The sequence below is a fragment of the Antrostomus carolinensis genome, unplaced genomic scaffold, assembly GCF_000700745.2.
Source record: "Antrostomus carolinensis isolate BGI_N321 unplaced genomic scaffold, ASM70074v2 scaffold15094, whole genome shotgun sequence".
Classification (NCBI taxonomy): domain Eukaryota; kingdom Metazoa; phylum Chordata; class Aves; order Caprimulgiformes; family Caprimulgidae; genus Antrostomus; species Antrostomus carolinensis.
This window is the reverse complement of record NW_010308835.1, coordinates 4216-17403: the sequence shown is the minus strand read 5'-3', so window position 1 is coordinate 17403 and position 13188 is coordinate 4216. Positions and strand designations below refer to the sequence as shown.

At 42.2% G+C, this 13188-nt stretch overlaps 1 protein-coding gene across 1 annotated transcript in view; it reads left to right on the top strand.

Annotated features, from left to right (window-relative positions):
* Nucleotides 1-5: 5 nt before the first annotated feature.
* Nucleotides 6-13188, top strand: part of L2HGDH (L-2-hydroxyglutarate dehydrogenase) — a gene marked incomplete at its 5' end in the record, with an annotated part of 13511 nt that continues 328 nt past the window's right edge. The window contains 8 exons of the mRNA XM_010165912.1: nucleotides 6-54; nucleotides 2081-2232; nucleotides 3700-3831; nucleotides 6267-6429; nucleotides 6971-7005; nucleotides 8005-8172; nucleotides 10750-10907; nucleotides 12224-12355. Coding sequence (XP_010164214.1) covers nucleotides 6-54; nucleotides 2081-2232; nucleotides 3700-3831; nucleotides 6267-6429; nucleotides 6971-7005; nucleotides 8005-8172; nucleotides 10750-10907; nucleotides 12224-12355 — 989 coding nt within the window. The remainder of the gene's footprint in view (nucleotides 55-2080; nucleotides 2233-3699; nucleotides 3832-6266; nucleotides 6430-6970; nucleotides 7006-8004; nucleotides 8173-10749; nucleotides 10908-12223; nucleotides 12356-13188) is intronic.

Sequence of the window (13188 nt, the reverse complement as noted above, 5' to 3'; positions counted from 1 at the left end):
TCCGGCGGCACCCCTCGCTGTCCTTGGCCGTGCTGGAGAAGGAGCAGGAGCTAGGTATGGAGCCGGTGTGTCCCGCTCAGCCGTGTGCTCGGGGTTCTGTCAGAAATCTCCCCTGAAACACACACTCACCGCAGTGTTTCGTGAGCGTACGTGTGAAGGGAAACTCAGATTTTGGGTGGGAGAGCGTTTGCCCTGATCCCTGAAGCAGGTGATGCATTCTTCCCCAGTAAGAGCATCTTCTGCTGTAAAAGGCAACAAGAAATCTTTCTATAAATACCTGAGCAGCAAAAGAGGGGCTGGGGAGAGCCTCCCTCTATTAGATGCAGAGGGAAACATGGTGACTGAGGATGAGGACAAAGGCTGAGGTGCTTAATGCCGCTTTGGCCTCAGTCTTTAGTAATCTTAAAGGGTCTTTTCCAAGCCATGCAATTCTGTGATCTTCATTCCCAGGCACCACTGGCTTTGCCCTGAGGGAGGAAGAAATCCTCCCTTCGCCCAAGGACACGTCCTTCAGTGGAGAAGCAGAGCTGTCATCAGCCTGTGCTTCACTGCTGGGACTTCAAGTTAAGACTTTAAGTTAAGAATGAGTGAACATTGCTGCTTCGTGGTTGAAAAGCAGCAGGTCTTACTGGCCTGGGGCTCCAGCAGCAACAGGGATTTCAGGGAGAAGGACAAGGAGGGTGAACAACTCGAGTGAGGAGCAGTGGAGATTGCAAAGGGACAAGGGCAGGTCTGGTTAGTGCTGCACCGAGCAGAAGGCAGCGAGGATGAGCTGCAAAATGGTCCCAGGACGGCTCTGAGGAGAAGAGTGAACAGCAAACAGTGATGGTTGGTGGGTAGAGAGGGAGAGTTGGGATGTAGAGCTGCTTAAAAATGGGAGCTGCTGCTCTGGGCAAAGTCAACACCTGGCAATTAATTGCCAGAACTGTAAACTACAGTCACCACGTATTTCTGGATATCCCTGTGCAAGGTGCTGGCATTTGCAGGTCAAAGGTGAAGAACCAACACGGGGATAACTGAGGAGATATCGCCAGTTACTGACCCAGCATCAGCCAGAGTGCAGTGGCACAGCTCCCAGGGTTGCCTGCTTACATGGGAAATCTTGAAGGACCCTGCACCTGGGCATCTGTCCTGGCTTTGAAATAAGAAAGAATGAGCCTTGTTGCTTTATTGAAAGCCTTTCTGGCTTGCTCAGGTATGAGCACAGGTTCATCATAAGCTGTTTGCTCACACCAGGTGCTTGTGCAGATACCCAGTCACTCAGGGCAGGTAGGAGCAACCCCAAGGGATCATGTCAACAGCTAACTCAAAATATGACCTGTGAGCCCAAGCTCTCGCTTTAAATAGCTCCATCAGCCAGGCTACACATCACTCTCGAGATGTTATGTGTATAAGTGATGTAAAGTGCCTTTTTATTCCCAAGATGGGACATACATGAAGTGATTAACAGTTTTGTGAATGCACAGCAGGAGTGACCTTTGGGAGTCAATATGTTAAGAGGGAGAACCTGCTCAAATTATTTCAGTAAAAATGTTTATGATATTTTTTACCTCTATTTTACTTAGTTACAAAGAGGAAATAGCAACCTAAATCCAGTTCACAAATACCTGAAAAGCCTACCAGGCCTGCTGGAGTGTCCAAAGAAATTGAGGATTGCACAGACATGATGTTAGATGTGGTCTTTAAGGTTGCCTTTCATTTTAAAAATTGAATTTCTTAAAATTCATTTTATCATGGAGAAAATTTGGATTGATTAGCCTGCAGCTGTAGCCCTTGGATAAAAAACTTGTGATTTTTTTTTTTTCTTTTTTTTCTTTCACCTGTTGATTCAACAAGTTGCAAGCTGTGATGGTTTATTATTAACTAAGTCTTGCTGTGTCAGTATTTTTCTTGCCTTTTGAGACCAAGGAATGAATTGTGTTTGCTGTGTAATTACTTTATTTGAGCATCTCTTGTTGTAACACTGATTTAGGGCAGGGCCTCAAATTGCTCGTTCTTCTGCCAGCTGAAGTAATTAAGGTATGAACCTTAATATAGATGGGAACATCTATTTTAATAACGTATTTTTCATTCTATTTAGCTCATCACCAGAGTGGACATAACAGTGGTGTGATTCACAGTGGAATTTACTACAAACCCGGATCTCTGAAAGCTAAGCTGTGTGTGCAGGGTGCAGCCCTCTGCTACCAGTACTGTGACCAGAAGGGAATTCCATATAAACAGTGTGGCAAGGTACAGGAACTGCTCTGTCTTCTTCCTTTACCTTTGGAAGCTGCTTAATGTATATTACAATGTATAGCACAGGTCTGCTTGTGGTCTTTGTCCCAAGAGAGGAGTTGCTGCGACACTTCAGGATGAATGTGCCTTTTTGTTTTCTTCTTTCCAACAACTCAAATCAATTCATTTTCTGGGCCTAAATAATAATTCTCCTTATCTAGGGGCTGAGATTAAATAGTCCAGGTGAGGGTGGAAGGCAAGCCCCCCCTGGGTGCAGATCTCTCCCAGGTGTGGGGTGCAGAGCGGAGGTCCCTGGATGCGGCAGCGGTGATGGGAGCTGCACCAGGGCAGGTGGTGGTTGTCCCAGCCTGGCTCAGCGCTCTGATCGTGCTCTGCTCCCTCCACTGCAGCTGCTCACAAGATGGCACTGTGGATTCACTCAGCATCACACCTGACCTTACAAGCCTGCTCTCAACTCAAAGCAGAGACAGCAGACTTGCTCTGTATGAGCCAATTTGGGCTTGGGCAGGGCTAGCACTGACCTGGCAGCATTGTTGGCCCTTTGCTGACGCTGAATTTGTGTGCTTCTGCATCGCCTTCCCCAGCAGTGTTTATTCCAGGGAAGATGATGTTGAGGCTTTACAGCTAGTTTCACATAAAGCAGCCCCAGGCCTGGAGAACTTGATGCCTTCTCAAAGCAGAGAAGGGCAACGGAGCTGGGGAAGGGTCTGGAGCACAAGTGTGCTGAGTTCCCGGCTGAGGGAACTGGGGTTGTTGAGCCTGGAGAAAAGGAGGCTGAGGGGAGACCTTGTGGCTCTGTGCAAGTCCCTTGGAGGAGGGTGGAGAGAGGTGGGGATGGGTCTGTTCAACCAAGGACCAAGGGACAGGACAAGAGGAAATGGGCTCCAGTTGTGGCCAGGGCAGTTGAGATGGGATGTGAGGAAGAATTTCTTTGCTGCAAGGGTTCTGAGGCATTGGAAGGGGTTGCCCAGGGCAGTGGTGGAGTCCCCATCCCTGGAGGGATTGAAGAGTCGTGTAGACATAGTGCTGAGGGACATGGGTTAGTCATAGGGGACTGGTCAGTGTTGGGTTCATGGTTGGACTCAATGAGCTTAAAGGGCTTTTCCAATCTGGGCAATTCTGTGACTGTTTGAGATTTGTACATCTTGGGTTCAGTTTTATGTTTGGAAGCATCCCAGTGGCTCTTTAGAATCTTATTCACTTCTTTCACATTCAGATTTGTAGTCTCATGGTACTTTTAGCCAATATTATCCATAGATAATAACTTAAAACTACAGTTTAACATTTGTTTTTCATTCTCCTTAATGTACGATTGCACAGGCCACATTTTCCCTCTCTTGAATTATAATTCACTCTTCGCTCATTCTCTATTGCTTGCTTGCTAGCTTGGGCTTCATGCCAAAACTGAACTGGTTTTGTGTATTTTGCTTACTGGTGTGCCTTGTTATCTTTTTTCTGAAGCTAATTGTAGCTGTTGAACAAGATGAAATTTCAAGACTCAAAGCTCTGTATGAACGAGGGCTGCAGAACAACGTCCCAGGTCTGAAACTGATTGGAGCAAAAGAAATAAAAGCGAAAGAACCCTTCTGCAGGGTAAGGGATTTGCTTATTTTTATTTGGCATATAAGACCTCAGTTTCTCAGGTGATTATCTTTTTAATTTAACATAAATGTGTTTCTGCCTTTGAGGTAATTTGCATGGGTGACAAGTTCAAAAGAGCTTGAAAACCCAGAAGAAAATATAATTAATTAATAAAAAGTAAATGTATCCATTTATTTCTGGAACTTTTTATCTCAGTGTGATCCTTCATATGCATTTGCTGTTACCTACACATCAGACCAGGTCTAACACGACATCAGGTGATCCTGCAGAATCTTTCTTGATGACATTTACTTTCACCTCAGGTTTTTCCTGCTCACCTGTTCTCATTCCCTTCCTTGTCAGTTCATAGTTCATCAGTTCATAGGTCATCAGTCATAAAGAGCTGCTGCTGCTGCACTAATTGCAGATGATGTGCTGGCTGTTTCAGAAAGGCCAGCATTCACAAATAAGAGAGCAGCTAATCCACTGTCCTTGCAGCATACAAAAGGAAGCAGAATTATTTGAGTCCAAGTAGGAGACTCTGTAGTCCCTGTGGAGAACTGAACTTACAGGCAGCTGGACAGAGCCTACAAGTTGTTCAAGTTTCATCCATTTCCCAGCTTTACACGGATGTGTCTCCCTGATGTATATGCTCAGAAACAAAAACCCCCAGTTCTCTCACCCATGACAATGAGTGGGTTTTATTATTACTGGTTTTTAGCTTTAATTTTTTCCCTTTCTCCTTGCAGGTGCTTGCTTGTATGTTTTTGTGGTTGATTGATAGGCAGATTTTCCTTTGCCCAAGTTAGAGCTGCTATATCCGAGTTTGTGCTGAGATGATTCTGCTCCTTCCCACTAAAATTATTTAACTTGCAGTAAAGCTTGGTAGTGCAGCAATGAAAATCCCTTCTCTATGTGCGGATTTGGATCAAGCCAATTTCACTCCATTTGCTTCCTACACATGAGATTGTTATGTAGCACTTCTCAGCTTGTTTATTTTCACAGGAGAAATGTGAGTAGTTTATGGAATATAGATTTGTTGTTGTTCAGTAGAACTTTCATTGAAAGTGAAATCTGGATATAAATTCCCTGTGCTATTTCATCTGGCAGCTTGCTAGTGGTGTAGCTGCGTGACTGATTGCTTATGAGTGGTTGTAGGTACAGGCAAAAATTTTCTGGAGAGGAATCTTTTTTAATCTTTTTTTTTTCTCATAAACATTTTGTATCCACTCCTTAAAACATTCTTTGCAGGCTCAAGATCCAGCTGAGCATTTATTTCTGTGAATGAGTAGATTCAGATGGGTCTTAATTAATTTGCTTTAGTTTCCTGAGCTGAGTCCTTTCCTCGCAAGCAAAGGGAGCTTAAATGATGTGATAAAACATGGCATTGTATGCCATGTATGTAGTGGAGAGAAAGGTTTTGTGTAAGATACAGTTTTACCAACTGTTCTGGTTGTCTTGGGCACGGGAATGGCCCCTGCTGTTGTAGTATCTGAGTGACTGATGGTCTTGTAGTGTAATTACAACTGCAGCATCTCTCTGAGATAAAACACTCCTACTATCCTTGTTTTACAGCCAGAAGTAGGAAAATACAGTGATGCCATCTAGCATGATAAAAATTATCATAGAATCATAGAATTGTTTGGGTTGGGAAAGACCTTTAAGATCACCAAGTCCAACTGTAAACCAGACACTGTTGAGTCCACCACTAAACCATGTCCCTCAGCGCCACATCTACACGTCTTTTAAATACTTTCAGGCGTGGTGAATCAACCACTTCCCTGGGCAGCCTGTTCCAGTGCTTAACAACCCTTTTGGTGAAGAAGTTTTTCCTCAGATCCAATCTAAACCTCCCCTGGTGCAACTTGAGGCCATTTTCTCTAGTCCTGTCACGTGTTAGTTGGGAGAAGAGACCAACACCCACCTCTCTACACCCTCCTTTCAGGGAGTTGTAGAGAGCGAGAAGGTCTCCCCTCAGCCTCCTTTTCTCCAGACTATGTTATTTTATGTGAGAAACTGAGCCTTCTTTGTATAAATATAGTAAAACATCTCTGAGAAACATTAAAAATTCTAGGCACACGCTGGACTTGAGCCTTGCCTTCTGCCAGGACAAGTACAGGCTGTTGTCTAATTCGGAAGAGGCTTTTCTCTCTGATGTGCAAGGCAGTAAGTGTTGAGATGGCACCTTGCAGCCTCACAGGAGGCGTTGGCAACAGCCATGGATCAGGTAGAACTCCCAAGTGACCATTTGAAGGTGGAATTGTATAGTGAAAAATAAATACATATTAGCTGAAGCCAAGGTTAGGTGACTGTTTTATCATTAAGAGCTGTGTAGAGAAGACTTGTTTATGCTGGAGTTACACGATCACTTAATCCACTGTAAGTAATTTTCACCAAAACCAGGACACCAGCCTTCACTGTTCTCCTGTATCTTCGTACTGTTTCAGGGTCTGATGGCCCTTGATTCTCCATATACCGGCATTGTGAATTATAAACAAGTGGCCCAGTCCTATGCTGAAGACTTTCAGGAAGCAGGTGGGACAATATTGACTGATTTTGAAGTTACAAACATGGAGATGGCTAAAGAAAGTTCTGCAGAAAGTGAAGATGGTAAGGCAGGTTTTTTTGCCCTCCATTTACTACAGTCCTGCCAAAGATTTTGTTCAAAATACATTTGCTTTAACTGAAATCACGTTTCTGAACCTTTCTGTCTTGTAAGGGAAGAGATAAAAGGCAAAATTATATTAGAGTATCAAACAAGCTCACTTTTTTTTCTAGGCAGGTCACCCTTCAGCTGAAATATTTAATGCTGATGGAAGAAAACGACAGTAAAAGAGAGGAAATAGGTTGTTCTCTCCTATTAAAATCAGATTTATATGAATATTGCATGTGTATTCTTCTGGTAGTGTTGTTTGTTTATCCTGGAAGGCAGATTGGATCAGTGTTGGTACACATATGGAAGAATAAAAAGAAAAGCCTTATTAATTCATAAATACAGTTCTATCCAGCAATATCAGTTATGTTAACAGTAGTTGCTCCATAGCTTGGAGATCTTCCAGCAGAAGAACCCTTAATCATGACAAGTTGCTTGTTCCATCAGTTTTCTGTTACATGTTCTATTAATTCCTTCTCTTGTCTAATTCTATTTCAGGACTGAAATACCCAGTCATTGTTAGGAACTCAAAGGTAAGAACTAAGTCAAAGATTTAATTGCTTAATGGGAAGCTATTTCTCATTTTCTTAAGAAATTTTGTTGAGTCCTGGTGGATTAATCAGCGCTCTCAAAAAAAAGTTAACAAGCTGCTGGTCAGTAACAGGGTCACTGTCACCTAAGGCTGCTTTTATAAAACAACTGCAGTCTATTCTTAACAAAGCATAGGAGCATGTTCAGATTTTACTGTGTACTGGGGATAAGAATGAAAGTTTTCCTTTCTGCTGCCTGACTTATGTTTGATTGTGTGTGTGTATATATATATATATGTCTCCTTTATCTTCTTTAATAAATGGTCTGGTTTGGAAAGGACCTTAAAGCTCATCCAGTTCCAACCCCCCTGCCAGCAGTCCACTAGACCAGGTTGCTCAAAGCCTCATCCAACCTGGCCTTCAACACTTCCAGGGAGGAGCAGCCACAGCTTCTCTGGCCAACCTGGGACACTGTCTCACCACCCTCACACCAAACAATTTCTTCCTCACATCTCAGCTCCATCTCCCCTCTGCCACTTTCAAGCCATCACCCCTTGTTCTGCCACTCCCTGCCCTTGGCCAAAGTCCCTCCCCAGCCTTCCTGGAGCCCCTTCAGGTACTGGGAGGCCACTTCCAACCCAAACCATTCTATGATTCTGTGATTCTGAAACTGAACCTGAAGGTAGTTGGAGAATCAATGACACGTTTCTTTTTTTTTCATTCTGTTTTTTTCTTCCCCTCCTCATCCCTTTTCTGTGGAGATTCTTCCAGTCCCACCTGCCCAATGAATTGGCATTTTATGATAGTTCTCCAGGGAATAAAGGAGAATATTATACAGAATTAAACTAAACAATTTAATGTTTCTGCCTCCTTTTTGAAATCTGGTTGGTTTTCTATCTGGTCTTAACTCATTTTTTTCAAGGCTTGTAGGTGATGGGTGGTTTTTTAGTAGGTACATTGAATTTTTGTGTGTTTTGTGTTTTGTTTTGTTTTTTTCCACAGGGTGAGGAAATCTACTGTGGGCACATTGTGACCTGTGCAGGACTTTACTCAGACCGCCTGTCTGAGATCAGTGGCTGCAGCCCTGAACCTCGGATTGTACCTTTCCGTGGAGATTATTTGGTGCTAAAACCAGAAAAGTGCTACATGGTTAACGGAAATATTTATCCAGTATGTACCCTCTTGTTTGTCTTCCACAGTGTACTCTAAGAAATGCTAAAACTACAGAAATAAGGGCAACTTTACATGGTTATTTCTGTTGGAGTGAGGATAGTGATGCACAACATGTGGATGTAGATTCAGTTGCTTTCTGACAGGACAGCTTTTGTTAATTCTTGAGGAACAGGTTGGTTAACGGAAATATTTATCCAGTATGTACCCTCTTGTTTGTCTTCCACAGTGTACTCTAAGAAATGCTAAAACTACAGAAATAAGGGCAACTTTACATGGTTATTTCTGTTGGAGTGAGGATAGTGATGCACAACATGTGGATGTAGATTCAGTTGCTTTCTGACAGGACAGCTTTTGTTAATTCTTGAGGAACAGGTCGAAGTTTCATGTGGGAAATCATTGCCAGTATAGGGGGTTTTTTTTGGTTTGTGTTTTTGTTGTTGTTTTTTGGTTTTGTTTTGGGGTTTTTTTTTAAGAAAGAATGAAACATTTAGCATGATAGCCACATGCCCACAAAAGCCTGGCTTCTTTCTTCATGTTCTAAAATAAATCTGTAGGCAGGATTCAGAAGTCAACGAGGGACAACAGTAAATAATTAATTACTTAGATGTAGAGTTTAATCTTGTGTGCTAATACCCAAAGCTCAGATTTAGGTATTTGCCTCTAAACCTCATCTCTAAATTAGCTTTACTTTGTATGACAAAAAATAGACACGGGAGGAAAAGGACAAAGCTTTTTACAATCTAATATAGACAAATAGTGTGATGAAGAGGAGCAATCCCAGACAGAAAGTGAAGCTGGCAAGCAGGCAGAGAGAATTCCCAGGGCAGCATTTTGGTGAATTCATGCAGTTTGTGGAAATACTGTTGTGGAATATCAACATAGATTTGCCTGCTAAATACTGGAGCAGGTTCCCCTGGAGAAATTGTGGAACCCTGGGCATTGGGTGTTTGTCTGACCTCTTCTCATCTGGGAATGATTCCGGATCCTGGCTTGGGATGGGAGGGAGGAACTGGCTGAGATATGAGGGTATCTTCCAGCTTTGTTTCATGGCTGTGTGAGGGTAGCTTGTAGCTTTTGAATTTTTTAGTTATGGACAAATATGGTAATAAAATGAGAAAATTGCACGATTCTTAGTGATATTTTACCAGAAATTTAATGTAGTTTGTCGAGTGGTTGCACTAAACTTTGAAAGTATTAAAAGCATATTTTTAACAGGAAAAACAGTGCACTGAATACAGAAGAGGAACATACCTTGAAGCAATTTTTAGTCATAACAATACTGGGTTTTGAGAAATACCCAATACTTGCTTATGTTCAGACTATAACAGTCACCTCTGCAGTCATCTTTTCTAAATAGCTCAAGATCTTGAAGTGCCAGCTCCTGAGGAGGTTTAATACTTGTACCTGCACACAGACAGCTTCTTTCTGTTTCAGCCTTTGCACACAATTACACTGTATTCCATTTGCAAACAACAAAGAAACTGCAGATACTTAATTATTAGCATTAATCAGGCTTTCCAACTGCTTGTAGTTTTGAGCAATACACGAATGTTGAGGTTTTCCTAATATTTTATAACCTATTTTATTGCAGTCTAATTACTACTGGTGAATAGCATTAGTGTGTCGTTGGTTTTGTTGTGGGTTGGTTTATATCCTGAGAAATCACGTGTACTTTTTTTTTCCTGTTTGTTTTGTTTTTACCTCAGATGCCGTCTTACTCGGCCCTGCTCTGTTCCTCAGTGTTTTAAATTAGTTACGTGCTAGAACTGCACAATTAACGAGCAGAAAAACCAGTGCAGGAGCCAACTGTATGGTTGTATGACTCAAATTTTGTTGTAGTGATTGGAAATAAAAATGGCAAATTTATTTCTTTTTTCACTTGTCCGTTTAAAAATAGTTATTTCCATTTATTGGGAGGACAAGTCCCAATAAAACCCAAGTGTTTTGGGTTGTTTGATTCACTTTCACACAATAAACTGTAAATGTCTGTACTTTCCTCCTCACCAACCATTTCCATTTTTTTTTTGGATTAGTTTGTTGAGTGGTTGCGTGGCTGTTTCTCTGACCTGGTTTGTAACAAGTGTAATAAGTGTAAGTCCAGCACAGAGCCACCAAGATGATGAAGGGAGTGGAGCATCTCCCTGCTGAGGAAAGGCTGAGGGAGCTGGGGCTCTTTAGCTTGGAGAAGAGGAGACTGAGGGGAGACCTCATTAATGTTTACAAATATGTAAAGGGCGAATGTCAGGAGGATGGAGCCAGGCTCTTCTCAGTGATGCCCAATGGTAGGACAAGGGGCAATGGGTGTGAGCTGGAACACAGGAGGTTCCACTTAAACTTGAGAAGAAACTTCTTTCCAGTGAGGGTGCCAGAGCCCTGGGACAGGCTGCCCAGGGAGGGTGTGGAGTCTCCTTCTCTGGAGACATTCAAGACCCGCCTGGACACCTTCCTGTGTGATCTCATTTAGGTTCCTGCTCTGGCAGGGGGATTGGACTGGATGATCTTTCGAGGTCCCTTCCAATCCCTGACATCCTGTGATTCTGTGACTCTGTAATAACTGTTGTGTCCCCACTTTAGGTTCCCAATCCTCGGTTCCCTTTCCTGGGATTTCATTTCACACCCAGAATGGATGGCAGTGTTTGGCTCGGTCCCAACGCAGTGCTAGCCTTTAAGCGAGAGGGCTACAAACTGTTTGACTTCAGCACCGGAGACTTTTTAGATGCTGTAACATACAGGTAATATCTTGTCTTTTTTGTTTGCTGAAGGCACTTATTTAAATGGCAGCTTGTGACTCCGTGGAAGCTAGTTCATGTCAAAAAACCTGCTTTTGCCAAGTTTTTAGTGTGTTTAAAGACAGTTGTGCTGATAAGGGTGGACTTCTCCAAGACACTTGATTTCATATGATCTAATAGTTGAATTTTCATAAACTACCAAGACGTGTCGCAGCTGGTCTGAGAATGTGGCTGCTCATTGGGAAGGGACCAGTGAGCCATGTTGCTACTAGTGGAGCTCTTCCAGGATTGGTTTTGGTCCAATGCAGTGTAATATTTTAATCAACCTAGACAGTGTGATTAAAATACCTGCAGAGGATGCTTGGAAGAGAGAGAATACAGAGTAGTCTGAATTGCTGTGTTAAAACTCTATCAGACCATCAGTACACATTTAAAAAATGTCCAAGTGCAAGGAAATATGTTAAGGGCTGCAAATGCAGGCCAGGAAGCTGTCTTAGAAAGTGTGACAGAGGAATTAGGAATCTTTGCTAGAACTGCAAACATAAATGAACAGAATATCTGTAGAACTCGAGAGAAATCTTGCTTCTCTATGAGGAGCTGGACAAACCATTACCAAGTGCTCAATTTTAGAAATTAGACTTGAAAAAGAATGTGAAAATATTGAGGATGATCCAAGGAGAGGCTGAAAAACAGATCAGGGAACTGGAAAATAGCTTTCTGGCAAACGACTCAACTTAATGCAGTTTATTAAAGTGAAGAGTTGAAAGCACCTTGATCATTTGCAGTATAAAAATCTATAGACAGACTGGAGGAAAAGCAAAGCAAGCAAACACGATTTGCAAAGACATAGCAAGATTTCTTGACTGAAAACTGAGGGTTTTGGGAATGTAATGATCTCTTCAGAATGATTGTGGGGAAAAAAAAGTCTCAAGTAGCATGTCTGTCTTCCCTCTGCATGTGGGTTCTCAATCTCTTACCATTTGACCAGACCAGAGAAAAATCTTGGACATAGGAAGGACTGGAAATTCAGAGTTAATTCTCAGAGAAAGAATGTACACGCAACGCTACAGCTCTGTAAACAAGGTTTGTTGAAACAGGGAAGGACAAACGTACACTTCTAAAGTAGAAAGCACGATGGGATTTACTGATGTTGGGAATGGGACCTTTCTCCATGCGGTCGCGTTTGTTACCTTCTTAGTGTGAGTCTGAGGTGGCTTCATTCATTATGGAAGATTTGTTCTCACTGCAGTTAATTATTTTTTTCTCTCTCTGCAGTTATTTTTTTCCCTCTCTGCAGTTATTTTTTTCTCTCTCTGCAGTGGGTTATGGAAGCTGGTGCTGAGAAACTTGTCTTACGGACTGGGTGAGATGTACAGAGCGTGTTTCCTTAGCGCACAGGTGAAGCAACTTCAGAAGTTCATCCCTGAGGTCACCGTCAATGATGTGCTCAGGTAAAGAAAACTTTTCTTGTTAGTTTTTCTTATTAGCCATCAAGTGGCTTGTTAAATCTCCTATTTTTAATGGTAGCAAACGTAGCATTAGTTTATTCCCCTGCACCACCAAAAAATACTACCAAAGTATAAAAATATTTAGATACTTTCTACAGATAAACCTTTTATACTGTGTTTACTTGTGCCTGGGCAAGTTTGATTAATATTTGTGTAACTTTCTATACTTTCCATTTGCAGTTGTGACACACTCACTAAAAAGAAAAAGTCTTTTTATCCTGGTGACACATTCAGTAGCCTGAACATAATCTGAGTTTACAAAGAAAGCAAAGCACTAATGAAATTCAGAGGGAGAGCCACGCTGAGAGCTGCTACTGAGTGAATATTGACTTAGTTTAATCACCTCAATAAAATTGTATTTAGCTTCTTACTGTGTGGAGAGAGAAACTAATTCGAAAGAGTTTAGAAGTGCTAAGGAGCTGAAGAGACTCGTGAGGAAAGATGAGGCATTTAAGTACACAGAGGTGGGTTTAACTGTCCAAATGTTTGCAGGGAAAAAATCCAGAATAAGAAAAACTCAAGCATGGTAAAAGGAGAGTTATCCAGCTCAGGCAGCGTACCGTTGGCGTGAAAGTCATGTTTGACAAGGCTTGCCATTTCAAAACAAAGGGTTTCCTTTTTGAAAAGACAGGGCATGTTTGCGTGTGTGGGGACAAGAGTAACTTCACAACCAGGAAAGAAACAGATCCTCTGCTTGGCTGCCTGCCCTTGTTTTACCGTAATGCCTGTGAGACATCTCCCACTCTGCTTCATGAGTGTTAAACTTCCCTGTGCTC